This window comes from Trachemys scripta, chromosome 4 (genome assembly GCF_013100865.1).
Source record: "Trachemys scripta elegans isolate TJP31775 chromosome 4, CAS_Tse_1.0, whole genome shotgun sequence".
Classification (NCBI taxonomy): Eukaryota; Metazoa; Chordata; order Testudines; family Emydidae; genus Trachemys; species Trachemys scripta.
Window position 1 is genome coordinate 60742400 of NC_048301.1, and position 27359 is coordinate 60769758.

Here is a 27359-nt window from a genome sequence, read left to right on the forward strand (position 1 = left end):
CATGAAGGCGCCACTCTAGGGGGCTCCACAGCCGACCCGCCGGTGTTGCTAGGGTAAAAATCTTCCGACGATCGTGCACGCGGCGCGCGCACACCTAATGGAATGGATATGAGCAACACATCTCGAAGAACAACAGTTACAACGGTGAGTAACCGTCTTTTTTCACAGCATTATGCCTTACTCCATGCTTCCAGAATGGGCGTGGCCTTTGGTGAAGCTGTTCTACACTGTATACTGGATCACCCTCCTCCTCAAGGTACTGCTCAGGAGTCTTGTCACATGGAGCACCCCAAGGAACAATAACTGAAAAAGGAGAGGTTACTTACTTTGTACCATAACTGGAGGTTTTGTTATATATTTTGTCCCTATGGGGTGCTCCACTATCCCACTCTTTCCCCTCTGCTTCAGAGTCTACCATGCTCTACAGCTGAGAAGGAACTAGAATGGTGCAGGTCCTCTCCTCCCTATATGCCCTTGTAGTCAAGCAAGGGGAGATGTACAGCACAGGTACAGACCCACAGGCTTCCCTAACACATTTGAGTGCACAGGATTGTGCACATCCCTCATGTGAACCACCCCTACAGACCAAATATGTCAAAGAATTATTACTGTACAAGTAACAACCTCTCCTTGCATAGGCCCTCTTAAAAGTGGTAGTTCCTAACTTTTTAGAGCTTGACTTTGCAGTCTTAGTGTTCTTTTAATGTAGCTTGTGCATGTGATATACAAAATAGAATAGTGGTTCCCGAAGTGGGGTCTTACCATGTGTTATGCAGGGGGTCTGTCCCTTAAGGAGTACTGCAGTGGACCCAGAATGGCATTCAGGCACTTTTAGCACATCCTGCACAGTGTTACCTCTCCCACACAAGAAATCATGCTGATAGGAGGGGCACTGTGGTATTACCAGTACTTGCCCATTCAAGACTACATCATAAAATTTTAGTTAAAAGTGAAAAAGGGGTGATGTGATAACCTGTAATAATTGCAGAGGGTTTTTTTTTTTGGTTCCTTTGGGAGTCTTAATTATAAAATGTTTTAAAAATAAACTAATCTAATAAAACAACATGAAACTTGTGTATAAAAAAAGTGAAGAGTCCAGGAAATTTCTTCAGATGCCAAAGGTTGGCAAAAAGTATGGGAACCACTGAAACAGAATGACCATTTGCCACTCCATAAAAGCAGATGAATGTGCAATTATGGCCCCAGCTAGCATTAGTCATGCCTCTGTATTTATATTTTCCTCATACAAAGCTAACAGGAGATATGATTTTGCTTAGCAACTCCAAAACAGCTAATTTATGAAAAATGTTGTACCAGAATCATTAGTCTGATTGTTTGCTTTATCAGTCATCTTTTACCACTCTGTCCTTGCTCCATTTTCTTCTCATCTTTTATCTTTAGGGATAAAACTACCAAGCTGTAGCAGTAAGGTGTAGTCTTCCTGTTTGCCCTTTACACTAAACACAGACCCGTATGGCCTGACTTTCAGAGGTTATTTCAAACAGACCTGGGGGTGCTTAACACCTCTGAAAAATGCCAATAGTCTGTTTCTCCTTTTATGCCAGAGGACTGGAGATAAACATTCAATTAAGCTTAGTTGTCACTGTCATTCTCCCCTTCAATTATTTAACCTTCATAGGCAGCATTAAACGTGCAAATAGCATGGTAAGAAGAGAGTTATAGCTCCTTTCAAAGCTTTCCCTGTGCAGCTGCATTAGTCTCACTTCTAGAAGTAGAGAATTAATATCTCAGCAATGTGTAGTTTAATTTCTCCCATCCCTGACTACATATTGCACAGTGAAACTAAACATTGTAACTGTAGTATTACAGATAGACTTAATAGGCCTCTCTGTACTCTAAGAAGCAGGAGCAGAATTCTTTAGCAAGCCTTTTGTTACAGCAGACTGTTCTGCAATAGATCTCACACAGTACACTACATAACACAAGGAATCGCAGATTGACTGTACATTCAAAATAAGCTGCTCACGGTACAGTTAGAGTTCTTGGGTGGCAGGGGCTGCTCAGCATTGTGGAACAAGCACAAAGCACTGGACATTTCTGATAAAATAGTTTAATGTTGACACAGTGCAGTGTTTAAGTTTAAAAAGTCAACATCCTATTAAGATGTATGGGGCAGTTCATACCTCACAGCTATTGTATTAAGTTGTCTGCAATAATGACTGCCTGAATCTATTAATTTACATTCATTTCACCTATAGAAGGATTTCTTCAAACAGCAGAGTGGGATTTTGTAAGTAGAAATTTAGAACAGGAATGTGCCATAGAATACAGCAGGCTTTAATTGGAACTGAAGAAACATGCTAAGGCTGAAACAGATTGTCCACAAAGAGGACTGCAGTCTAATCAAGCAGGATTAGTTTCTCCTCAGCACTGGAGGCTAGTGAAGTATAATGGGGAATTAGCATGGCAGAACATCCTCTACTATTTAAGGCATTTCCCATTACAGCATTGTTACAAAGTCATGAGTTTATTTGGCCAGGTACAATATCTATTCACTCCACCGTAGAAAAAGAAAAAGCTAGTTTTACTTGTTCATTGAACAGTTACTCTCCCCAGGAAAGTAAAATATTGCAACAGTGCACTATTTCTGTAACTATAGCACCTAGGAGCCCTACTCATGGACCAGGACAGCGTCACCCTTGCTGCTGTACAGACAACAAAACAGATGATCCCTGCCCCAAAGAGCTTACTATCTGAAACCTGCTCTACACTGAAAAGTTAGCTAGGTTGAGCTAGGTCACGTTCGGGTACTATTGTTAGGTTGACCTCCTGCACCTCCCCCATCCCCGGTCCCCGTGTACATGCAGAAGAATTCCTCTTAGAGGTGGATTAACTACATACCAAGTGAAACCCCCTTCTGTCAATGTAGGAAGCATCTATGGCTCTACAGCTTTAGAGTAGACATGGCCTAAGACAGTGGTTTTCAACCTGTGATCTGCAGACCTCTGGGTGTCCCCAGACTATGTTTAAGATTTTCAAAGGGGTCCGCACCTCCATTAAAAATTTAGGGGTCTGTAAATAAATTTTAAAAAAGGTTAAAAACCACTGGCCTAAGAGAAAGGGGATTTAGACTTACTCCGGAGATCAGATCAAACTTGTTTGATTTACACATGAGCTATAGAATATAATCAGATTCTGCTGAATTTCAGCTTTCAAAAAACAAAAATTAAAAAATTCTAGACTTATCCATGGCAAAGATAGTGCTGAATACCTGAACAAAACATAACTGACAGAGGCTTCTCTTACAAGTTAACAACGAAACAGTGGGTGAGTGTGTCGATACCCTTGCTCCCGCTTGCTGATTCTGAAACATGGCACTTTTTATAAACATCAACTATTTATTTAATCTTAGCAGACAGGAGGTAGGACTAAAGCCCATGGGAGGTAACTGGAGTTACTGCAGAGATAGAGGGGACAAGAGACAAAGAGGGAGGGGAAATGGAGAAGGGGGGAGAGAATTGGTCCCACAGTTAGGTATTTTTTCAAGACTAATGCTGAATGCAACAGTTAAGAGGCTGAACAAATAACTGAAAAATGAAGTTACAATATTAAGATCATACCCTTGTCCAAAGATCAAGGGTAGTCTATTCACATCAAAAGGAGATCAACTATGTATTACTGGTAGTGTAGCCTAGACCTTAAAATAGTATTTTATATATCATCTCCACTGCTTGAACAACTCCCAAGAAATTCCCTTATTCCTACACTAGTGAAGTAGTATTCAGTAACTTTGGACCTTTAACAAAAATAAGGACTTCTGAAGTATTTGCTATTTAAAAGAACAATTTGCTCTGAGAGTAAATTGCTCTGACTACAGCTCTTATAGAGGAGGAAATAAAATTAAAATCTGCTAGCATGAACAAATAGGTTGTTTGCAGTGTTATTGTAGCTGTGTTAGTCCTTGAACAGGAGACAGACAAGGTAGGTCAAGAAATTATTAGACAAACTTCTGCTGGTGAAAGGTACAAGCTTTTAAGCTACACCAAGCTGAAGAAGAGCTTGGTGTAGCTTGAAAGCTTGTACCTTCCATCAGCAGAAGTTGGTCCAATAAAAGATATTACTGCACCTATCTGGTCTCAAACAAATAGGTTGACATGCAAAATACGTATACAAAAATCTCACATTTACATCAAACACCTAGTTTTCGACTTCACCTTTAGTTACCAATTCTGTTACTATTGAAAAGTGCTATGATATATTGGAGTATCAGTTCCTGTGATGGTTGTGGAGCATATACAATTATACATCTTAAAAATGCAGTAAGTAATTTACAAGATTTGAATTTAGCACTAGTTTAGGAGATATTAAGTTCTCCTATTTCAGTCTGAGTACCTCAAAACATAGCTGTTGCTATTCTAGGTTATTGCCAAGTATTTGGCCTAACCAGTATGGATACTTCAAAAGACTTCCTATGATCATTAACCAAAAAACTCCACATGATTTATTATGTGATGGCTGCTGATCCAGACCGTTCTAGTATCATGGAGTGGGCTATTTTCCAGCAGTCCCAGACTCCCTTCTCTCATTTAGAAGTTTGCAGTTTCCTTACATAGCTCAGATTTGAGAAAAATCAAACAAACCACTAACTGAAAAAGCATGAGGTACTAGGGTTGCTGAGATGAGCAACTCAGGCCAGAACCAATACTGATTGTAGTCTTTTGCTCAGGGCATGGGGTAAAAAAAAAAATCAATTATCAATGGAATTAAAATGAGCATGTAAGTATTTTCCCCTCTATGCCTGATACAAAATTTCCGGCATAATTTCCCAACATAATGGAGGCTTTAGAAACATAAGTATGCCTTCTGTGAAGGGGGAGTGAAAAGGGAAGCTCCTTTCATCTTCCCAGGTATAGAGAGAAGCTTCTACCCCCACAGCCAGGGAGGAAGAAGAGTCCTCTCACTCTCTCACACATACTAAATACATAAAAAAATTCACAACAAGAGAAAGAACCCATTCAAGACTCAACAGGAAGACATCTGAATCAAGGCCTACCTCCTGTGAACATTTCCTCTACATGAAGAGATGATACCAGGCTTTCAGCCCCCACTAAGAACATTGTATAATGGCTGATCTTGAATAACATCACATGGTAGCATATTTTGAATCACTCTCAGGAACTTAAAATCTTAGTTTCCAACCGCTGGTTTTTAAACCATATATTGCTCAGGAAGAACCACAGTACAAGCTGTATTACACCTCCAAGAGAAGAAGTGCTGCAAGGATGAGGTATTTGTTTTGAAGTCACAGAAGGAGGAAACAGTTTCTTGCTCCTCAAAAGTCCAGTCCACTTCACCAGTCTGAGCTATATTTCAGCAAAATATATTTTCACGCATATTACAAAGTGGCAAATTAGCTTTCTCTGACATTTTTCAGGGTGGTGGTGATTTCAAACCACTTTGTTCACCACAATGAAGAAACCTGCAATGATACACAAATGGCTCTATATTCTATGATGGCATATTAATTGCTTGACTTGATTCCTGCAAACCCTAGCTTTAGGCCAACTGTCCTTGATGCATAGCCCTGCTTGTCAGCCATGTTGATCTGTTGGTTCAGTTCTTCCAGCCTCTTAATCAGTACCTCTAGGCGCACATGGACCCCCACAAGTTGTTCTTTCAGCTAGAAGGAAAAAAAAAAAATTAAGGGTATGTAAAGAACAGTTATATACCCTACAGTAACTGTGGTTCTTTGAGACGTGTTGTCCAGATTCCACTGTTGGTGCGCCTGTGCCAAAGATCAAATTATTTTCAACAGCAGTGTTTTTTGTAGCTGTGCCTACACCCTGAGTGCCCTCTCGCCCCTACAGCAGAGGGCATAAATGGGAGAGCAGCCTCAACCACCCTTCACTAATAAGAATCCTATAACAACAGGCAAGGCATGGAATCTGCTGTGTTACTGTAAGGTAAATAATAGGGCTGTCGATTAATCGCAGTTAATTAATGCGATTAACTCAAAAAAATTAATTGTGATTAATCAGTTTTAATCACACTGTTAAACAATAGAATACCAACTGAAATGTATTAAATATTTTTGGATGTTTTTCTACATTTTCAAATATATTGATTTCAATTACAACACACTATACAAAGTAGACAGGTCCTCACTCATGTCTTGGGGAGTGCTTGGAGCTGTCTGATATCTGTCATAGTTTGGAATCTCTGCTGAGGGAGGTATGCGCCTACAAGTGTGAAATCTAATCACTTCCATGATGAACTCTATCCTTTGAGTTGGTGCTAGTGTGGATTTGTCTCTGACCTTGAGGCCCAGCGAGATGAAGATTTAGAAGACACATGAACAGAGCTGATCACTTGCTATGGGGATTTCCCTCAAATGAGCCAGTTTAAGTAGAGGTATACCTGGATTGTTTGCCTTCTCAGATGAGCTGCCACCATAGTAAGAACTTTGAAGACTAATGGGGCGGTGGAGAGGCCAAAGGGTAGGACCCTGTATTGTTAATGAGATGGTCCTATGAATCTCAGCTACTTTCTGTGAGTTGAATAAATCTAAGTGTGAAAATAGGCATCCTGAAGTTGAGAACTACAGACCATTGGATCCTAAGACGGTATTATAGAATCTAGGGCAAGCATGTGGAACATGAAATGATGGATGAAAGCATTAAAACATCAAAGACAGGGAAATAGAAACCCATCCTCTTCTTTACTTCCTAACCTCAATGGGAATAAAAGCTCTTACCACAGAAATCCGGGGGCATTTCCTCCACTGCTCCCAGTCATATGAGAGACTTGTTGAAGCAGGAGGTAGACTCCCGCATGGGAAGGGTTCCCGAAGGGAGACTAGGAGGATTAGGAGGGCATAGGAGCAGTTTAAAATTGGAAGTGATATCCATTGATGATTATCTTAAGGGCCAATCAGTCTGAGGTTATTCTAACCCAGGCTTCTTGGAAGTAAGGCAGCTGCCAGGCAGGGATGAAAAAAGAAGGATCTGAAGGTGGTCCAGACAACCCCTTGACAGTGTTGCCAATTTGATTCCTGTCTGATGCCCTAGACTGTGAGGCAGCTGAAGAAGAGGCAGCGGTTTGCCTCAGGTGAAGTCTCTGCCTCTTTCTTGGGGCACTGAAAATGTAAGAATAATATTGTGATAGACAAATGACCATAGAACAGCTGATGCTTCCGTTGCTCTCTTTGAGGCTGTATGTTCCAGTCCCCAGGATTGCAGGATCGCTCACGAGTCTTTCTGGGTGGGAAGTGCTCATCTGTGCCACTGTTAAATAGCTAGTTTCCCTCAAATGGGAGGTCCTTAGTGGTAACTTGGACTTCCCTCAGGATCTCAGCTGCTTGCAGCCAAGAGGACCTTCTTATTGTAACAGCAGTGGGCATGGTTCTTGCTGCCATATCAGATATATCTAGTGCTGCTTAAAGTACCAGGCTGCCTATAAGCGGACCTTCTGCCATTAGAGATTTTGAATTCTCTTGGGTCTCCTTCAAGAATTTATTGAGAAAGTTGGAAAGCTGATCCCAAATCAAAGAATCATATTTTGAGTAGCATCTGGTAATTTGCTATTCTCACCTGGAGACTCAACAAGTAGACTTTTCTGCCAGAGATCTAATTTTTTGGGGTCCGTCTCTTGAGGGGTAGATTTCAGCCGGCCTTGATGTTTAGATTTACTTGAAATGCCTATACCATCAGATTGCCTAAAGTAGAATGCTGATAATATTCAAATCCCATGGCTGATAACTGGTACCCTCCTATCAGTTTTCTTGGAGGTAAGTGGAACTGAGGCATGTGCATGCCAAATTATCTTGGCTGTTTCAAGCAGTCCAGCACTTATTTTAACCCATCTCCTTGAAGATGAACTTTGCAGGATATCATGGTATCCAGCATCTCCACCATTCATCTCATCAGGTCTTGGAAGACTTTTAGCTCATCCAATGAGGCAACAGATAGAGAATTAACTGCTTCATCTGGAGGAGCACAAGGATACGGCATAAGGTGATTGTTCAGGAGCGTGGTTGTCTCCATTATATTCTTCCTCAACTTTCATGAATTGTGGCTAGGCAGGTACTTGTGCAGGTTGGAGTTGTTTCTTTGGTGATAGAGCTCTGGCATTGTAGACTGCGAAGGATTCTGACTTCCTAGAATATGGTTGCCCAGCTGAAGGGGACAAGTATGGCCAGACCTGGTAAGAGCAGTGGGACGGATGGCACATGGGTGGATACCAATGGAGTGCTCCCTCCCCAATGACTTCCTGACACCCTTCAGAAATTAATCCCTAGACTCCCAGCCCAATTCCCACTGTGCTACTCACAAGGGGTGGAAGGGGATGCTCAGGGGAGGAAGCCTGGTGTATTACATTGAGTAAGACAAAAAAGAGTGAACCTTTGGGTGAGAAGTTGAGGATTTGGTAATCACCTTTTCAAGTCTCTCAATAAGAGGTGACTCCACAGCACCAAGAGACCTTGTTTTAGGCCCAGCACTGAAGAGGCCAGTACTGCATGTAGGGCACTTGGTGCTGACAGGTCCTTATGCTGAAAAGGAACCATCAGTCCGATTTCAATATGGAGGTACTGAAGCAGGACTCTGATTTCAAGCTCTTAATAGAAGTCATTTTAGGAAAGGATCTCGGTCTCCTGCTTGGAAAGGGGGTGGTACCTGCCCTGATCCCAAGAGCGGCTCTCCTTGAAGCCCCTTTTTGGAAGTAGATGTGAATGTGGTGGACAAACAGAACCTAGAAGGTGGCCCAGGAGCTCAGAGTGGTGTCTTGGCTCACTGGGCCTCTGCAGACCTGTGACTGACCTAATTGGTGAAGTTATGCCAGGGGTCTGCCAATCCAGTGAGGCTTACATCAGCTTTTCCAGGAGGAAGAGCTTAAGCCTTGCCTCCCTCGCCTGCTGAAGCACATTTAGAAAAGGAGTGGAATACAGAGCAGCACTCCGAGATGTATCCCCCTGCTAAGCAAATTAGACACCTAGAATATCCATTAATAATGGGCATTGCTGCATCACAAGAGGGACACGTTTTGAACCCTGGTGATTTGATGTCAGGCATTTTAAGGTATTGTATGGGGGTATTTTTTTAAAATAAACCCAGTGGGTAAAAGTAACCTACAGAATAAGTAGTAACTATTGAAATGCTAAAGCTAAAGCCGCATAGGATGCAGACACTAAAGGGGTTCTGTCTTGCAGCCACAGGTGGTAAGAAGGAACTGAGTGATGGTTGAGGCTTCTCCACCCTTTATGTCCCCAACTACAGAGGGCAATAAGACATCCAGGATATAGGTGCAGTCATAAAGGATTCTTTTTAAAAGCAGTGTCTGATCTCGCACAAGTGAACACCCCCAACGGAATCTGTGTGGACAATTATTTGAAGGAGAACCTGAGATACCATCAAGTTACCAATGTAAACAGAGTCCTGCACATGTCATTATTTTATGAATGGCAAACATTCCATAAAGAGCTCAATCCTATGATCATTCTAGCAACATCCCGTGTAAGCAAACCTTTCAAAAATATCGTTTGCACTTCTGATCAAATGCTACCATTATTTGAGCAAAACATTGATTGATTTCAATGGCAGTTTTGCTTGAACGAGGGCTGCAACAATTGACTCTTTAAAGTGTTTAGTGAACATGAAAAACAGAATGCTCTCTATTCAGGTCACAGAGGGTACATCTACACAGCAACTAGACACCTGCGTCTGGCGCAGGCCAACCAACTCTGGCTCATGGGGCTCAGGCTGTGAGGCTGTTTCGCTGCTGTGTAGACTTCCAGTCTCAGGCTGCAGCCTGAGCTCTGGGACCCTCACACCTCACATGGTCTTAGAACTCAGACTCCAGCCCAAGCCTGGAAGTCTACACAGCAATGAAACAGCCCTGCAGCCCAAACCCAAGTCGACTGGCCCGGGCCAGCTGCAGGGGTATATAGTTGCTGTGTAGATGTACCCAGAAAGGCCTGAAGATGACTTGCAGGAGGAGAGAAGTCTTCAGAAAACATATCAGGCCCAATTTCATATTCAGACCAGAAAACAGACAAAAACAAAAGCAGAAGTGGTTTACAACTTAGGAGGAATAAATGTTGAAGAAAAAGGGATATTCAAACTAACATAGGCCTAAAATATAGGTACTGTAAAAGCAGTTACAGGATTTAAATAGAAGAGTCCCCATGAAACTGAAAGACAGTAGAACCAAATTTTAGAGTAGCAGCATTCTCCTACATTTAGCACAGCCCAAACGTTGAAATATATCAGAACATAGAAGTCAATTAGATAAGACTGTGACTAATTGTTGTCCATCCTAAGTTTGATGCAGAAGGTAAATGTCAGTGGTGAAGAATAAATTGAAGAAAAATGAATTTCAATAACAGGATGTTGACGCAGATAAGAACTATCGGTTAAATTAAACCTGCTTGTGTTCCTTTAATCCCCTTTAAAGATTAGTTGCTGTCCTGTGCCAGAAAAACATGCACATCCATTTGTTCATGGGATTATTAAGCATGACTGTTGTAATAGTTTAGTGTATTTGCAGTGGTGCTGAAAACTTAATTTGCATTTCACCCGTTTTAACACACACAAAATCACAAAGAAACTTTACTTTTCCCAGATGTTCCTTTAGGCTCAAAGCAGGAAAGTTCATCTCAGAGACCTCTATCATGGTTTTAGTTTTTAAGAGATAACTGAAAAACAAAAGTAAAAAAAGAGAGAATAGTAATAAAAAAACAGAGAAACATTCATTGTATAAAAAGGTAGTTTATGCAGAAACTAATGCAGGTGCCAACCTGTGACCAAAAATAGTCAATATAATCATTAATTAATATTAAAATAGAATAATAAAGCTTTCATTTTCCTCCATTGTTTACTCTCTTTCAACAACTACAATTTATAGCTGCCACAGATAGACCCTCAGTCTAAAAAGATCACTTTTGCTCTACAACCAGCATGCTATTATAACAATTAGTAAGTTTGACTCAATTCTAGTTAAGTGATACGCAATTGTGATATATTTCTGTACTGTGAGGAACAAAACTTAGTGTTTATGACTAAGCTAGCTAGAAACAGTCTTCAAGCAATACATATGTATTAGCTGAGATGTATTAATCTGGAAAGTTGCACTCTCTCTACTTCTATTACCCTTGCAATAGAAAGCAAGGGCGAAATAATTTCTCCAAGTTAAGAATTTACATAGATGCTGCAGGTGGAGAGTGCACAACAGTGGCTACATTCTAATGGTGGTATAAGACAGAGTAATATAATGTACATTAATCAATACATTATAAAAAACTTAGCCAGTGTCATTCTAAACAAAAGGATTGTAATGATACTGGAATATTTGTAGAAGACAAGTTTAATGTGCTTTCTTATAAGCTTCTCAGCACTACATTAAAAAAATGTAGGGTAGACTGGTAGCTGAGGATTTTGCTATTTATGGACAAAGTAAGGACTTCCACAGGAAGCATTTTTATTGCTAGAATTCACACAGCTTTTGATTGATCTGCATTTACTACCAGAAAGAGAAACTATGAACAAGCAGTTCAGGATTTGCTTTGATATTATCAGTTCTCACTGGCAGCAGAAAATATCACCAACCTGCATTTGCCATTCTGGTTTTATACAAATCAAAATATTATTCCTTATATTGGTATTCTTCCCTTCCTATGAAGAGCTCTGCTCTGGACTTAATTTCTAACTCGTCATTCTCTGTCATATTGGTGTGTACTAACCAGAGAATATTGTCCTTGAAAAGACAAAAGAGGCCTCGCAGATGAACCAGGGCAGCGAAGGCAGAATAGAGGCTGAAGCCCACCATTAATCCACACGAATGACAGTACAATGCATAGTAAGCACTGAAAAGAGAGAGAAAAGATTTCAGTAGAGCAGAGGTTTCCAAACTGTAGTCCAAACACTGCTTACTGGTGCCATCAGGACATAACAATAAATGTAGTATTACTTCTCCATATAAGCAAGCACTATAATAGGAGTCCCATAACCTCTGTGACAAAGTACTGGGGTACGTTGTCCACAAGATAGTCTTTGTATTAAAGGCAGTTACCCACTCAAAAGTTTGGAAAACCCCAGAAGCTGAGGTTAAAATCTGAAAACTGAAATCTAACTTAAAAGGTCAGTTCAGGATACCCCGCTGCTACTGAAACACATCTGTGAATTTTAAAGAGAAAATAATTTCAGACAGACTTAAAAATTAAAACAAAAAAAGAGAGAGATGCACAGAGGAAACTGAGGTATGTGAACCCATAACATCATCAACTCATTAGCTATACAACCATTAAGTTTTCCTTTTTGTCCTGTCCCTCCTACCCCACTAGAGTAGAAAAGCTAAAAACGGCCACAAGGGTGGTTTGGGATACACAAATGCAGTACGTAATGTAACAGGTAAGAATTACAAGCTGTGCAAGATGCCTATGAAAAATTCACTTCCCCATGGGGAGCAGAAAGTAAGTACCATCACCTTCCGCAGAATACAAACTTGCCTTTAAAAAAAGTTTCTAACCCTTATAATTGTGACAAACCTTCCAAATATGAATCAAGCACAATTACAGATACAGGGCTGCCTCCTCAAATTTGCAGGCTGCTCAAGCAGCTGCAGCTACTCAACTTTGAAAGTAGCAACCCCTGATTCAAACTCAGTTTCTTATTTTCTTCTATGAAGTCTAATAAAAACACTGTAAACCATGCTTGACAAAGATACTCTCCTCTAGCCACTTCCCTTTCTGCAGAGTTTTGATTAACTCAAATTATTTCCCTCCCATTAGATTCATAATAGGTAAAGAAAAAGCATTATTATATCTAGGTGAATCCGCTTCTACTGATTGTTTAATTCATTACCAGCAAAACTTGTTCACTTTCACTATTAAAGAATATAAAAAGACTTTCCATCTTAACAGGTATATAAACCGTTATTTTTGGATAGAGGTTGCTTCCTTTTTTGATTTACTCAAATGTCTCCCCCTCCCCCCGGCCGCATCTCAAGAGTAAATAGAGCAAAAACTTAGTTTTATTTGGGGGTGTGAATATAGACTATCAATTTACAAAGGCTTTCTCAGTTGAAAAAGCAGTGGACAGGTCCAAAACTGAACTAGATTATTTGTCAATTATATGAGACACCTCTAAGAGGGAGCTGGAGGGATTTTAGAAACTTATTTTCTTCTGGCACAGACACATTTCTAAAATTCAGAAGCAACACATTAATGCCTTTCTGCTCTGCTTTGTGACCATCTCAAATTGAGAACTAATACCAAAAGCAAAAAGCAACATCTGAGGTACCTACCATCCTAGAAGAGGTCCTTCAATACCGACCATTAAAGAATCGTCCAAAACAACATCATTTGTGACTTCTGAGAAGATAAACCCATAGATGGTGAATGATCAGTGGCGTATGACTAATATTTTTATTTGTCCCCAACACTAGGTTCTGAACTTTCTATCTTTAGGCTTGGAAGGATTCATTTTTGTTCTATATTTATTTTAATGGAAAAACACATTTCAATCCTAGTAGCTTTTTTTAAAATTTGTGTTGACTTAAATGTTTGCATTCATAGAAAATTAAAATCCTCCAATGCTGTTATTCAGACTATGCTACTGAATCCCAGATTCAAATATATTTTGTAATATTTAATTTGTGTAAGCATAATAGAATACTGACTTCTTGCTGGAGCCAGCCACTAGCACAAAAACGGGTCTATTTAAAGACTCTTGCAATTCCACTTTACTCTAGTGGGACTATCCTGTAATGGAGCACTAGGAAAAGGGAAAGGACAGCTCGCAGCTGGCAGACAGTGGGGCAGATCTCAGTGGGAAAGAAATTAACAGTCGCTGGGCAGTGGCAATGTGCGGGGAAGGAAGCAGTTTTACAGCCACATATGTTCCGACTGAGTTTATAGGACTGTTGATTCACTTGCAAACTGAGTAGAGCTGAGAGAGAAATACTGTTTTAGTGTCACTTCAGAGCGGAACCGAAACTGACGCCACGTTTTATGAAGTCTCCCAACATTTCGTGCTTTCCGAGCACGCATTAGGGCCATTTGGTGGCCCACAGAAAACAAGGCGCTGCAAGACCTGCTCACTCGGGCAGGGATAACCCACTGGTTACGCTGCTCTCCACGGAGGGGATGCTAGGCCCGCAGTTAGGTCACTGAGGACCACAACCGCAGCAGCCGCATCCCTCTCCGCAGACTCACGTCAGCGCCCGTGCAGGGTAGCCCTGCCCAGCCCAGCCCACGGGGCTGACCAGGGGCTCCCACAGGCAACCAGGCCAAGGGAGCGCTAGTGAATCCAGGCCCAGGCTCCGTCCAGTCGCAGCCCCGCTGCTCAGGCACAGAGTCTGGCGCTCCGGGGACTCACTGAAGCACACGAGGACCTGCAAGCAACGGTCCTCCTGGGCGCAGAGATGCAGCGAGTCGCCCAGCACCGCGCGGCAGCCCCTGCAGTGGAAGAGGGCGCACTCCTCCAGCCGGAGCCCTCGGCGCAGCAGCGTCCCGCCATCCAGGCTGCTCGGCTCCCGCTGGGGCTCCGCGCCACGCGGCATGCCCGCGTCCTCCTGCGATGGGCGGCCCCAGCTCCGCAGAACAGGGCCCGGCCGCTCGAAGGTGATGACGCCATCAACCTGAGGCTCCTGGAACAACTGCTGGATACATCTCCGCACGGCCATCTTCTTCTCTCGCGGTGCCTGACCTCCCGCTCCCGCCCGGATTCGAATCCAACGCCCGCCCCCTTGCTATTCCAATTGGAGTACTACCTATAAATCTGCGCTCCGATTGGACGGAATACAAGCAATCACTTCACCGGGTGTTCGCAACATTGAAACAATTTCCTCCGGCCATTGGATGATGGGGGATACCAATCATTCTCCTTCCCAATCAGATAGCGATAATTTGGGCTAGGGAGGGGCTTTAATTTGATAGACTGTTTACATGTGCCTATCGTGTTTAAACAAAACAAATCCTATTCCCCAGGATGCCATTGGCTAACGGTGTGTCTCACGGTCCATCTGCTGGTAGGTTGTTCAGCCAATGACAGGGCGCGAAGGGTGAATTCGAATGGTGGGGGGTGGGACGAAGTAGTTTGGCGTCAGTTGAGCGCGAGATTCGAAGCACGGGCACGGCGGTTATCGCGGGCCGCGCTCACAGACCGGTCGCTGCCATAATCCTGCCGCCATGGAGCCGCCCTCGCTGCCGCAGCTGGAGTCGCTCAAGTACAGCGAGCTACAGCAGGTGGCCAAGGCCGCCGGCCTCCGGGCCAATCTGAAGGTGAGGAGGTGGCGTCCCGGCCGGGGAGAGTCCCTCAGCCGCTGGGAAGGGAGATGGGGCAGAATGGCACAGGGGATCGGGGCAGCCGGCTTCGGGACTGGGCCAGGGTCTGCTCCCTGAGCGGGGGCTGATACTGCCGAGCAAAGGTGTGAGCGGACCTGGGTTAAGGGTGGCGGATCGGGCGCGGCTGAGGCCTGGGCCCCTGTCCTAGCAGCGCTCCAGTTCTCTGTGCGGCTGCCAGCGAGCGCGGTGGAGAGCCGTGGGGACGCAGGGTGCACGGGTCACCGCTATGTGTGGAGGCGACCAACTTGCAGTCTGATCCCTATCAAACGTGGGTTTACAGGGCGCAGAGGTGGGACCACAGCCCCTAAGCTTCCATGTGAACTTCTAGGACATACGAATGGCCACGCTGGGTTAGGCCAACAGACCACCTAGCCGAATATCCTGTCTTCTGACCCTGGCTAATGCCAGGTGCTTCAGAGGGAATGAGCAGAACAGGAAATTCTCAAGTGATCTTCCCCTGGCTGGGCCAACTAGGCAGAGGCTAAGGACAACCAGTGCATGGGATTGTCTCCCTGCCCATCTTGGCTAATAACCATTGATGAATCTATCCTCCATGAATTTATCTAATTTTTTAACCCAGTTATACTTTTGGCCTTCACAACATCCCCTGCTGCAAGTTCCACAGGTTGACTGCTTTGTGTGAAGTAGTACTTCCTTATATTACTGTTAAATGTGATGCCTGTAAAAGTGGTGCCTGTTAATTTAATCGGCTGACCACTGGTTCTTTCGTTATGTGAATGGATAAATAACACTTTGTCAAAGGAAAACGCAGTCCTCACTCTTAGGTTGGTTGTAACGTGTCAGAGACAGTTTATTCTCAAGCAATTGCAAGGGGGAGAGTGCGCATGGACAGGGATTCCCCCTTCCTAGGCAGGTCTCCGCCAGATAAACAATTAGGGCAAGCATTTATAGCTTTTGTTACATACAATAACGATCAACAACCGTGTCTGCTTTATACATATTCCTTCCTGATATCTTACTTTTATTTACTAGTTCTTGCTATAGTCTGCGTTCCAGTCTTATCTAACACAAGGTCAAAACAGCATCTCTTACAGTTTTTCCCACTCGCTCAGGCCCTACCTTGAAGTCTTGTGTTATTAGAGTTAGAGTTAACCTGACTCTTGCTCTATTCTGATTTGAAAACTCAGATGTCTACATCCAAATTCCCTTTATCCACTTCCACAACTTCCTTATTTGATTTCTCCATCCCATTCATAAATCTCTATCACAGCCTTCCTTAGTCATCTCTTTTCCAAGCTGAAAAGTCTTTTTAATCTCCCCTCATATGGAAGGCGTTCCACATCCTTAATCATTTTGTTGTCCTTTTCTGTACCTTTTCCATTTCTTATATGTGTGTTTTTGTTTTGTTTGTTTGTTTTTTTTTTGAGATGGGACAACCAGAACTGTCCGCAGTATTCAAGGTATGGGCATATCATGGATTTATACAGTGGCATGATATTTACTTATTGCCTATCCATTTCCTAATGGTTCCTAACATTCTGTTAGTTTTTTTGACTGCTGCTGCACATTGATTAGATGGTTTTCAGGGAACTATCCATAATAACTCCAAGAGCTCTTTCTTGAGCGGTAACAGTTAATTTAAATTTGTTAGTCTCTAAGGTGCCACAAGTACTCCTGTTCTTTTTGCGGATACAGACTAACACGGCTGTTACTCTGAAGCCAATTAATTTAGACCCCATCATTTTGTATATTTAGTTGGGATTATATTTTCCGATATGAATTGCTTTGCAATTATCAACATTGAATTTCATATGACATTTTGTTGCCCAGTCACCCAGTTTTATGAGAGCCCTTTGTAACTCTTTGCCATCTGCTTTGGACTTAGCTCTCTTGAGTAATTTTTTATCATCTGCAAACTTTGCCACCTCCCTATTTACCCCTTTTTCCAGATCATTCATGAATATGTTGAACAGCACCGGTCCCAGTACAGATCCTTGGGAGACACCACTATTTACTTCTATCCATTCAGAAAACTGACCATTTATTCCTCTCTTTTTTTCCTGCCTTTTAACCAGTCACTGATCCAGGAGAGGAGCTTCCATCTTATTCCCTGACTGCTTAGTTTGCTTAAGAGCCTTTGGTGTGGGATCTTGTCAAAGGCTTTCTAAAAGTCCAAGTACACTATATCCATTGGATTCTCTTTGTCCGCATGTTTGTTGACTCCCCTCAAAGAATTCTGTGCTCTGCTATTTCTGATTCCTCCCACCCCCTACATGTCAGTAACTTGCAACACAAGGCCAGATGCTTTCTGGTTATAAAGAAGGTGCTGTCAAAGGCACAAAGGGATAGCTCAGTGGTTTGAGCATTGGCCTGCTAAACCCAGGATTATGAGTTCAATCCTTGAGGGGGCCATTTGGGGATTTAGTTTGGGATTAGTCCTGCTTTGAGTAGGGGATTGGACTAGATGACCTCCTGAGGTCCCTGATATCCTATGATTAATCTGGAGGGAAGCGTTTCTTCTCGCCTGTCTGCTGTCATGTGATAGATAACATCAGGCACATGCAGGGTGTGTTGGTTTTTTGCCTTTGATAGTGACCCTTGGTGGTGGTGGTAAGCTTATCCAGGAAGCACACATTATCATCACTAGTTGACTTCCATGGAAAACATCACTGGAGGAACTACCGTGCACAGAACTTGGCAGCTATCGGGGAACAGCTCAAAGCTGTAGACTAGGGGAAGCATCAGTGTACCTAGGGCTTAGAGACATAAGGAGAGGGGATGTGGACCATCATGGTTACAGGGCTAGCTGCACCTCTGTCCCCTTTTTTTAGCCTCTCTGAGTGCATTGTTTTAGCATAGATATCAGGTCTTTACGTATACAATTCTTCTACTTTTAAGTGGGACCTAGGCTATGATACCCCACATATCCACCATGTATTATCCTGCTGGTTCAATTGAATTCAGTCATCTGCTGCCTTCCTTTCAGGAGTTTGTGATCAGTGGCATATAGTGACCTAAACACCCTTCTTAAAGCAAAAGTAGTATTTACTACTAGGAACAAAGCATTAGAGAAAAAGGGGATTCTGAAACAACAGTTTACAGGCATATCTCTTACCTGTAGTCCAGTCCCATCACTGCCCCTCTCTTGTGATCTGGATCCTCTATCACCTCATCCTCAGAGCTGTGACCACATGGTCCCTCTGCCCAGTTCCTGAAACCCTGAAATCCCCCATAGCTTAAACAAAGCCTCTCCCAGAACTCCACCCAAAAGAGTGAGCTTTCTAGTTTTCTTCTTCAAGGGGCCACATTGTAAGTGGAGAATATAGCACAGAGATGCTTTGCACAGAATTATACCACATTATTGCTTGTTACCTAAGCACACGAGGAATGCACAGAACTATACACAAGCAAACTCTACATGCATTTCACTGCCTCCATTTCCTTACTACTCCAGGGTATTCTGAGGGCTGGGGTCAGAGGCCATTGGGCCCATCTGGAGTCTTTCTTTCTGCTCCAGTGAATAGCTTGATATACATTGACACAGGAGCTCTCTATGATAGAACAATTGTAAAGCTACCAGGAGTCTTAACAGAGTTAAAAACACCTGAGGATTCAGCAATTGGGTCCCTTCACAGCAACCTGGTGAGTCACCAGCAGGGGAGAGCCCAATCAAATCTGTGACAATAACGCATCCCCAAAGTTAAATATAATATACATCAGTTCTTAAATTGTAATCCATGGAGGCTGTGTTGTTCTCATGATGCTGACTTGCCTTGTTTTCATTTATTAAATTGCATTAAAAGAAATAAACAAAATTAATACTTTCCTAATATTACTTTCCTATGCAGTAAATGTTGTAGGTGCCTCACGGATATTACGGTGACTGCACATGAGAGAGGAAATGATTCATGAGACCATTTTTGTATCAAAATGTGTATTTGTACAGTAATCACATTTGAGAATCCTTGCAGTATTTCATTTTGCAACTATCATTTTAGACAAAGAAAAAGTGGGAGAAGGTATTGAGGAAGGGAATACTTGGTAAGAATGCCACTCAGGAAGACACTGGAGTAAACTGCCTTTTGTGACCAAAAGGAGGCCAGAAGTTTGCTTCAGTTTTTCATGGCAACAAACCAAGCAAGTTTCACTCTTGACTATTTTATTTACATTAAATTGTTGTATCAGGCTTGTACATAAAATTGTCCTGTTCTAAAATCACTGAATTATTGCTGTTTTGTGGTGGTTTGAGAGAGCACGTCTGTACAAGATTTTAAACAGGTACTTTAATTTCCTGTTCCCAGAAACTTAGTGTTTAGCCAGTTCTTGTTTTTATCTCTGGGCTGAGCACATCTTCAAACTACCTTCTTTGCAGTATTATCTGATGCAAACTTAAAAAAAGTTGCCTTATCTGTAAGGTTTAACACAATGGAAAAACCACAGCATTTTTGCCTATCAAGATACGGTCTAAGATTACAAAGTGGGTTGTGTGGAAGAAGTATAAGTGTTTAAAATGTAACTAGTAGTGCATTTCAACAGCCTTAATTTTATCAACTTTTTACATTCCGAGAAACTTGCCCTGACTTCTGGCACCTTTGCTAGAATGAATGGCTTCACAACTACTTTAAACATGGTGTTGGACTGAAAATAGTCACTCCTTTCAAAAATCCCTCAAAAACTTTTCCATAGCTTTCCCTTTACTTTGGAATCTCCTAAAAACTTCAAACTCAGTTTAATATCTTGGAAAGCTTCTACCAATCACTTGATTGTCTCATTATACAACCAATAAGGAATAGAGAATAAGCTGTTCCTATAATGTGTTTGGAACTAATGTTGTTTTTTAAAATGCTAAACCAGCTGTGTATTTAGAGCAAAAAAGAAGTCATGCCAAATCAAAGTTGAATTTGACCCTTTCATCTCCAACTGGGATGAGCACCCTTGACTTTGGGGGGAAAAAAAAATTGGTATATGTATAAAATCTGCAAGGGCTTTTAAAAGGCTATAGGATATACTATGCATGGCTATTGTTTTCAAGTTGCTTATAGCTTTCTTTGAGCCATAATATCTTCAAATTTGTATTGGGCTGAGACTTCACCTGCCAAGTTGCCTAAAATAAAATTAAATAATTTGGGTTAGGGTTAATTTAACCTCTGAAAATTAGTTTAATTAAGTTTAAACAAACAAAATAAAATTATGGAAGTACTAATGTTCTCATTTACAGTACTGCAAAAGTGGCACATTGCCATGTTTTTCAGATTTAGAACTATATAAATCAATGGTTAATCCTTAACATTCATTCAATAAGAACTTTTACATAAGGGAGGAGATAAACTTTGGTATTATGCTGATTTTTCCCATTTAGGTCATTGGAAAATTGCCATTAAGCAGCTTAAAAATTCCATTGTGCAATTTTTTTGTATTGAGTGTTTTCCCTATTGGCATTGATTACTTAGGAAAGTATGATCTGCATGTGAGCATGGCTCAAAGTAAGTGATGCTGTTGCAGAAATTAGATACAAGTTTTAATTGGATTATGTTTCACTAGATGAGTCAAAATACCTTGTCCTAAAACTACTGGCTTCTCTGGAAAACGGATGGATTGTAAGATCTCTGGTCAGGAAAATCTACATCTCCGCTCCAATGAAGCAAGTGAGCTATTCAGCAAAGTACTTAAGCACATCTTAAGTCCCATTGATTTTAATGAGACTCAAATACCTTCTTAAAATTAGGCTATGTCTACATTACACGCCACTGGCAACAGCATGTAGTGTATATGTAGCTACATGCTACAGTGCAAAGCCATCTGCATCCTCATTGTAGTGCATTGCTACATGTGCCAGTGAAATGCCCTGGCAGAGGGGAGACAGCAAGAAAAAGCTTCAGCAACTCCTTGCCATTAGAACCTTTCAATGTGGCAAGGAAAAGTTCTGGCAGGGGGAAGGAAGCAGGAGAAGTCTATCTTTCCCTGCTGCCTCCCTCCTGCCAGAGCCTTTTATAGCTTCCATAGTGTTTTCCTGTGGCAAGGAAGAGCTGTAGCAGCGGGGTGCTGGTAGAGGTTTCCCCACAGCACCCCTGCTGTGGGAGTCTTTTCCGGCAGAGGGAAAAGGCTCCAGCAGCAGGACGCTACACTGATAAAAACAGCAGTGTAGACGGGGAGGCACAGCTTGGGCCAGCAGAGAGCGTGTAGGCTAGTACTGCAGACAGACACACCTCCCCCCAGATGTTTCTTTTACTTTACTTGCGTAAGCCATGCCTCACCAGCTACACTGCTTATTTATACTTGTGCTGGGGGGCTGGGCAGGTAGGTACTCTACATGTTGTCAAAAGACATACCCTTAAACATGTGTTTTGGTGAATAGAAATGGACTTATGCAGATGCTTAAGTGCTTTGCTGAATTGGTCGGTATACAGGGTTGGCTTATGCAACATTTTGTGTAATGGACTAGTGTCTTCTTTGGGTCACATTGTATACTCTTGACTCCTCTGCAGGCAGACAAATTGCTGAAAGCTCTGAAGCAACACTTTCATGAGCCAAAACAAGAAAATGGAAGTAAGGTAAGAACAGATGTCTGCTGACTTCTTATAATCTTATGAAAGACAATATGCAGAACCATTCTTTCTAAGAAAGTTGCTCCTGTTTTGATAATTGCAGTGCATTTCATTTAATGAAAAGTGCTTCTCACGTAGTGCACATGGTAATATAAATTGAAATTTTTACTTAAAATCAGTGCCTCATGCTTAATGTGTTCACCTACTGCTGGAAATTGACATTTTTAATATTTAGTTTAGAAATGGTTCCATATATGACTAGGCCAGTATCCATCCTAGTAATGGAATTGACAAAACAATTTGGAGTTAAAACTTAACTTGTGCTCCAGTACCTACACAGACTTATCTTTAGTGTGAACTAAAATGTGGTCAAATGGAAACTGATATGCTAATGTTCAAATTTGCTCTGATCTGTTCAGCTCCAGATATTAGCAATGGGAAATGTACAAAATTCTCCATTGTGTCCTTTGAGAGAAAATCATCTTCAGGAGCTGAACCAAGCCTAATGACAACCTAGATCTCAATATTTTAAATACTAGCTGTGAAGGTTTGAACCCACCACCAGGGAACACCTGTGCTGCTTCTGCAAATAATGCTTTCACAGGATAGCCTACAAACAGGGAATGCCATGCCAGATCAGTAGTCCATCAAATCTGCTATCCTCTCTGATAGTGGTCAATACTTGATGCTTCAGAGGAAGGTATAAGAAACCCGCTAAAGACAATTATTATATGGAATAAACCAGCTTGTATGGGAAGCCTTTTGCTAAACCTAGGCAGTTGGGGTGGGAGGGAGTGTCCCTTCCTTTTTTTGTTTGTTTATCCTATCTACCTTTTATATTCTCTAACTGGAGGTTCTCACCTCTATGAATGTCTAATCCTAGTTTGTCTAGCCATTTTGTGCCTACTGTACTTACTAGTTACTCATCAGGATGCAATAACCAAAGGACATCCCAGAGAAAAAGGTTTTTTTTTTAATCCTAATATATTGTTACGCTGTGTGTATTTAAAAAAAAAAAAAAGGCACAACAAAAACAACCTTCCTCTTTTATTTAAATGTGTTGCCTTTCAGTTTCATTGAATGTCCCCTTGTTTTTATATTATGAAACAAGGTAATTCAGAAACTTTTTTTTTCTGTCATTATATATTGCATATACTTTTATTGTGGCCCTTTTTGTGAACCCATTAAGAACTGCTATGATCCTTGCCAGATTCACTCTTCTTCTGCTGACTGTGGTGTATGCAGTAGCAACAGCACAGATATGCTTTTTCATTGCTAGGGATCAGAGTAGCTCTGTAGGAGGAGCACAGATGCCATGATCTTTTGCAGGATTTTAAAAAGATCTATGAGATCTTAAAAACTTGGAGAGCCCCAGGATTCTCCCAGTCAGGTGTCAAATGCAAAATGCTGCATGTGTTAAATACCTTGACAGAATGCTATGCATACAATAAAAACAAAGGAGAGGATTTCAGATAGAAGGCTAACAAACTGCCCTCAAAAAACTAACTTCAGTATTTGAGGAAAAAGCTGACATCAGCACACTGATTGTGATGCCAGTGAACAGTGAGAATGCCAACAGGGTTGCTTGTGAACAGTGGGTGTGACATATCTGTGTTCCATTAATAACCTGTAAAGCTTTCTCGTTAGTGCATCTGACATGAATATGCACATGTAAGGATGTTAGACAATGGTCCCATTTCTCTTATACAGGACTTTGGAAGGAGCGCATCCTCCTCCACAGACACAGAGCAACTCAGCAGTCCAGAGCAGGTCAAACCTATTCCAGTGTCCTTTGTCACAAAAAGGCGTGGGAAAGGGAGGAAGGTAGCAACTGGAAAGATGGCCTCCAAGGAGGAAATTAATATTAATGAAGAAGATATGGCGCTTCCTGTTGAGAAAGAGGTAACTCAAGTTTTTCAGGTTTTATTTCTTTATTAAGAGAAACACAAATTAAATAGAACCTTTGGTCTATTCTGCCACCACTTGGCAGGAAATGCCTGCCTTTCAATAGGCAAACCCAGTAATGTTAAGGAGTACTTGTGGCACGTTAGAGACTAACAAATTTATTTGAGCATAAGCTTTCGTGAGCTACAGCCCACTTCATCGGATGCATAGAACGGAACATATATCCCTCCTTACTACATACACATACAGAGAACATGAAAAGGTGGAATTTGTTAGTATCTAAGGTGCCACAAGTACTCCTGTTCTTTTTGCGGATACAGACTAACACGGCTGCTACTTTGAAACCAGTAATGTTATTGACTTTGTATTTTGGTACCCTAGTTTTCTGAAACTTGTGTCAACTGCTAGCTGCGATCAACTATTCCTGTTGTTTAAGCTTATTCTTGATCAACTTCAGATCACCCGTAATCTGCATGGGTGCAGTTTAACCTCATTAGAGATTAAGTCCCAGGACACTATAATCATGTTTCACTCTGTTTTCAGGCTAAATGCACTCAACACTTGAAGGTTTTTTCTTAATAGACATTCTGATCACCAGATGAGTGTAGTAGCCATCTTTCCATTTTTTTTCAAGCATTGAAATATCCTCTTCCTTTCTGTACTCTGTATGACATCATGTTCTAAGTATGGCTTTTCGATTGCTTTGTAGAATAAAGCCACAATTTCTCTATATATAATCATAAACAAGACAGAATTACACTTTGTGCTTGACTTGCCTTTGAAGGCATTCTTTTAGTTAGTAATGGAATAGTGCAAACTCTTCAATTTTCCCATATAGTTTAAACTTGCTGAAACTGTCTTAAATTTGAAGAAACGTTTTTTAGACTTTTTTTTTCTTGTTCTTCATAACTGCAGGTTTCCTCAGCAGAGGTTGACGAAGCTTGTTCTTTAGAGAATTCTGAATATATGAACTGCCCTCTTTTAAAATGGCCACCACCTTTCCTCCCCATTGTCCCTAATGGGATTAAAACCAAGCTGCTCTCAAAGATGGTCCATCTCTTGTCAGTTTTTAAAATTATACATAACTTTTGAAATGTCATTGTTGAGGAAACAACCAATTTTCTGCTTGTATTTGTGCAGTCTGAAGCAGAGCTGTACACAGTATTCCAGGTGCAGTTGCACTAAGGCTGCAGAGACATCACTATTTCTTAACTTGGTCCTGCAGCTGTTGAATTTCTCCTCCTCCTCCCTTACTCTGGCAGAATGACAACTAATGACAATCAAGAATTTTCCTTCTCATCTGTTATCTTTGTTAAAATATTTTCCTTCGTTTGTGCTCTTCAGATAAATAAGAGTTTCTGTGTTCTCCTCTCCCACATCTGTGTATTGCGACATTCTTGGGTATTCCAACAAAAGGGTGGAACTCTATGCTGTACCTGATACATCCAGCGCAGCACTGGTGCCAAGCATGTTCATCATCCAGCCAATCAACTTGCATTAAATTCCGTGCTTCTGCGATCCTCTTTATCTCTGCTGGCTACCTTGATGAAAAGGGAGTTCTAGCAAGAACTTTGCTTGCCCCACCTTGTTTATAAGAAGTCCATCTTATTAAAATAAAATGGTAAAAATCTTTTCCTAGTGTTCCTGGAACATTATGTAGTTGCTGAGATGACTAGGTGATTTCACTCTTTATCCTAAACCTAAAGAGCGTGGGTCAGTTTGGGAAAAATAGAGTAAAGGATGTTTTCAGTTTAAGTCACGCCGCTTTCTGAAATGTTAACTAGTATATACAAGCAACACCTAAGATGACCAGAATTGAAAGAAAAACTTTCTTCAGTTGGTTTGCTTTTGCATTTAACAGCATTTGGTGTGTGGAATGTTTCACTTTCCCTTGTATAGACAGTAGGTCTCCCTTTGTATAGGACTTTCTCTCTAGGTTGGAATGTGAGACTTTTTGTTTAAAACAAAAAAAGTTGGGGGAGAAAAGGGGTGCAGAAGGAGTTTTTGTTTGAAAGGTGCCAAACAGATATAGTGTATTAGGCCAGGTCTAAACTAAAAGCTTTTGCCGGTATAGCTGGGGCAGATGTGAGACCTTGGAAACATGAAAGACTGTTACGTGGAGATGTCAGACGCTATGCACACATGGAATAGTGATTGAACATTGTATCAATAAGTGGTGTATGTATCTTTGTGTTTCTGACTCACGGGATGGGTTTGCAGTGGAATCTAGAATTAGCGAGGGGTGGAAGTTTAATGCAAATTTCCAGTGCTGACTATGCAGATACCCAGCCCTTGGAAGCTTCTCCCTGTAGGAGAAATAGAATTAACTGGTTTTACCTGGTTTAGGAGGCCCTGAGAGACACAGGCCAAAAAAATATATAAAGAGTCAGCCTGATCTGATTCATGGAGAGAGTCACTCTGGAATAGAGAACTGACAAACTTATGGACCTACCAGGATCTCATGCAGATGATAGGTCATATCTGGTAAGCTTAGGATGCATATAGATTGATTGTTGAATTTTTTTCTCTGTACAGGTCTGTCTCATCTTATGCTGGGGTTATGTCCCGCGGTCAGCGCGTAAAGCGAAAACCGTGTATAGTCAAAATTACATTGAGTGTAATGGCGGGCGGAATTGCCCGCAGTACAGGAACAGTACTTAAATTGTTGTTCTCTTTTTTTTTTTTTTTTGCCGACTGCGTAAAGCTGAATTTCCACATGTTAAATGCGCGTAAGATGTGACAGACCTGTAATGCTTTTGACTGAAATAAATGTACTGTACTTTGCGAAAGCTGGTTGATCACTGACTCTGTTCCTGAGAGAGCAGAACTGCAAGTGTTAAACTAAAGTCAGAGCTGCTGGGGCAAGCACAGTGAATTGCAAGGGGACTGCATCCCTAAAACTCTGATCTGGAGGGAGAAGAACATGGAGGTTCCCAGCCTGACACTTAAGGGGATGCTCTCGAGGAGACCACAAAAGGGGCATATGTGCAGTTAAACCCAGAACTGTGACAATAGCAATGTCAGTGGTTTGGTTTGGTTTTGTTTATAAGGGGTGAGAGATTGCAACACATATACCAGCAAAACTCCTGGTGTAGATGCAGGTATAGTGGCAACAAAGTGACTGTCGGTAGGCTTATTTTGCTTGCCAAATATAAGCTATCCGAAAAATCACTTCTTTGCTGGTCTAAACTGCATCTACACTACTAGGGTTTGATGGTATAGCTATACCGGCAAACCTTTTCTACTGTAGAACTTGTCCTAAAGAACAGGCAGAACATCCTTGGAAAAAAAGGCCTAACCTAAACATCTTTGAACTCCAGAATTATTCAGAAATGACAGAAAAAGTACCCCGGGATGGAGACAGCAAGACGACAAAGACAAGCAAAAAACACCAAACCGAGGAACCTGTAGCTAAGAACAAAGCTCCTGTGAACCCAGCAATGCATCCCATGCAGAGCCAGCAAAGGGAGAAGATGGTTTCTGCTAAACGAAATGGAGCTGAAAGTAAGGGGAAACTGCAAGTAGTTCTTAGTTTGGTTACTTACAATACTTCAAACAGGAATTTTGATTTATATACTATGTCCGTAAAAATATTGTGGAATGTCCTGGTGGTCTAACAGCCCAGATTGTTGTCCCATGATAGATCGTTT

At 41.6% G+C, this 27359-nt stretch overlaps 2 protein-coding genes across 2 annotated transcripts in view; one reads left to right on the forward strand and one right to left on the reverse strand.

Moving 5' to 3' along the window:
• Positions 1 to 1144: 1144 nt before the first annotated feature.
• OIP5 (Opa interacting protein 5) lies at positions 1145 to 14663 on the reverse strand. Its single transcript, XM_034769111.1, has 5 exons — positions 14331 to 14663; positions 13258 to 13324; positions 11696 to 11818; positions 10570 to 10651; positions 1145 to 5641 (listed from the first exon to the last, which is right to left on the reverse strand). Exons 1-5 carry the CDS (start codon positions 14635 to 14637, stop codon positions 5483 to 5485), a joined length of 738 nt encoding a protein of 245 aa, XP_034625002.1. The 5' UTR covers positions 14638 to 14663; the 3' UTR covers positions 1145 to 5482.
• Positions 14664 to 15073: 410 nt separating this feature from the next.
• The window catches only part of NUSAP1 (nucleolar and spindle associated protein 1), a 31119-nt gene continuing 18833 nt past the window's right edge, over positions 15074 to 27359 (forward strand). Inside the window, exons 1-4 of the mRNA XM_034769105.1 lie at positions 15074 to 15235; positions 21745 to 21810; positions 23515 to 23706; positions 27030 to 27213. Of these exons, the coding sequence (XP_034624996.1) occupies positions 15143 to 15235; positions 21745 to 21810; positions 23515 to 23706; positions 27030 to 27213 (535 nt within the window). The 5' untranslated portion in view covers positions 15074 to 15142. The remainder of the gene's footprint in view (positions 15236 to 21744; positions 21811 to 23514; positions 23707 to 27029; positions 27214 to 27359) is intronic.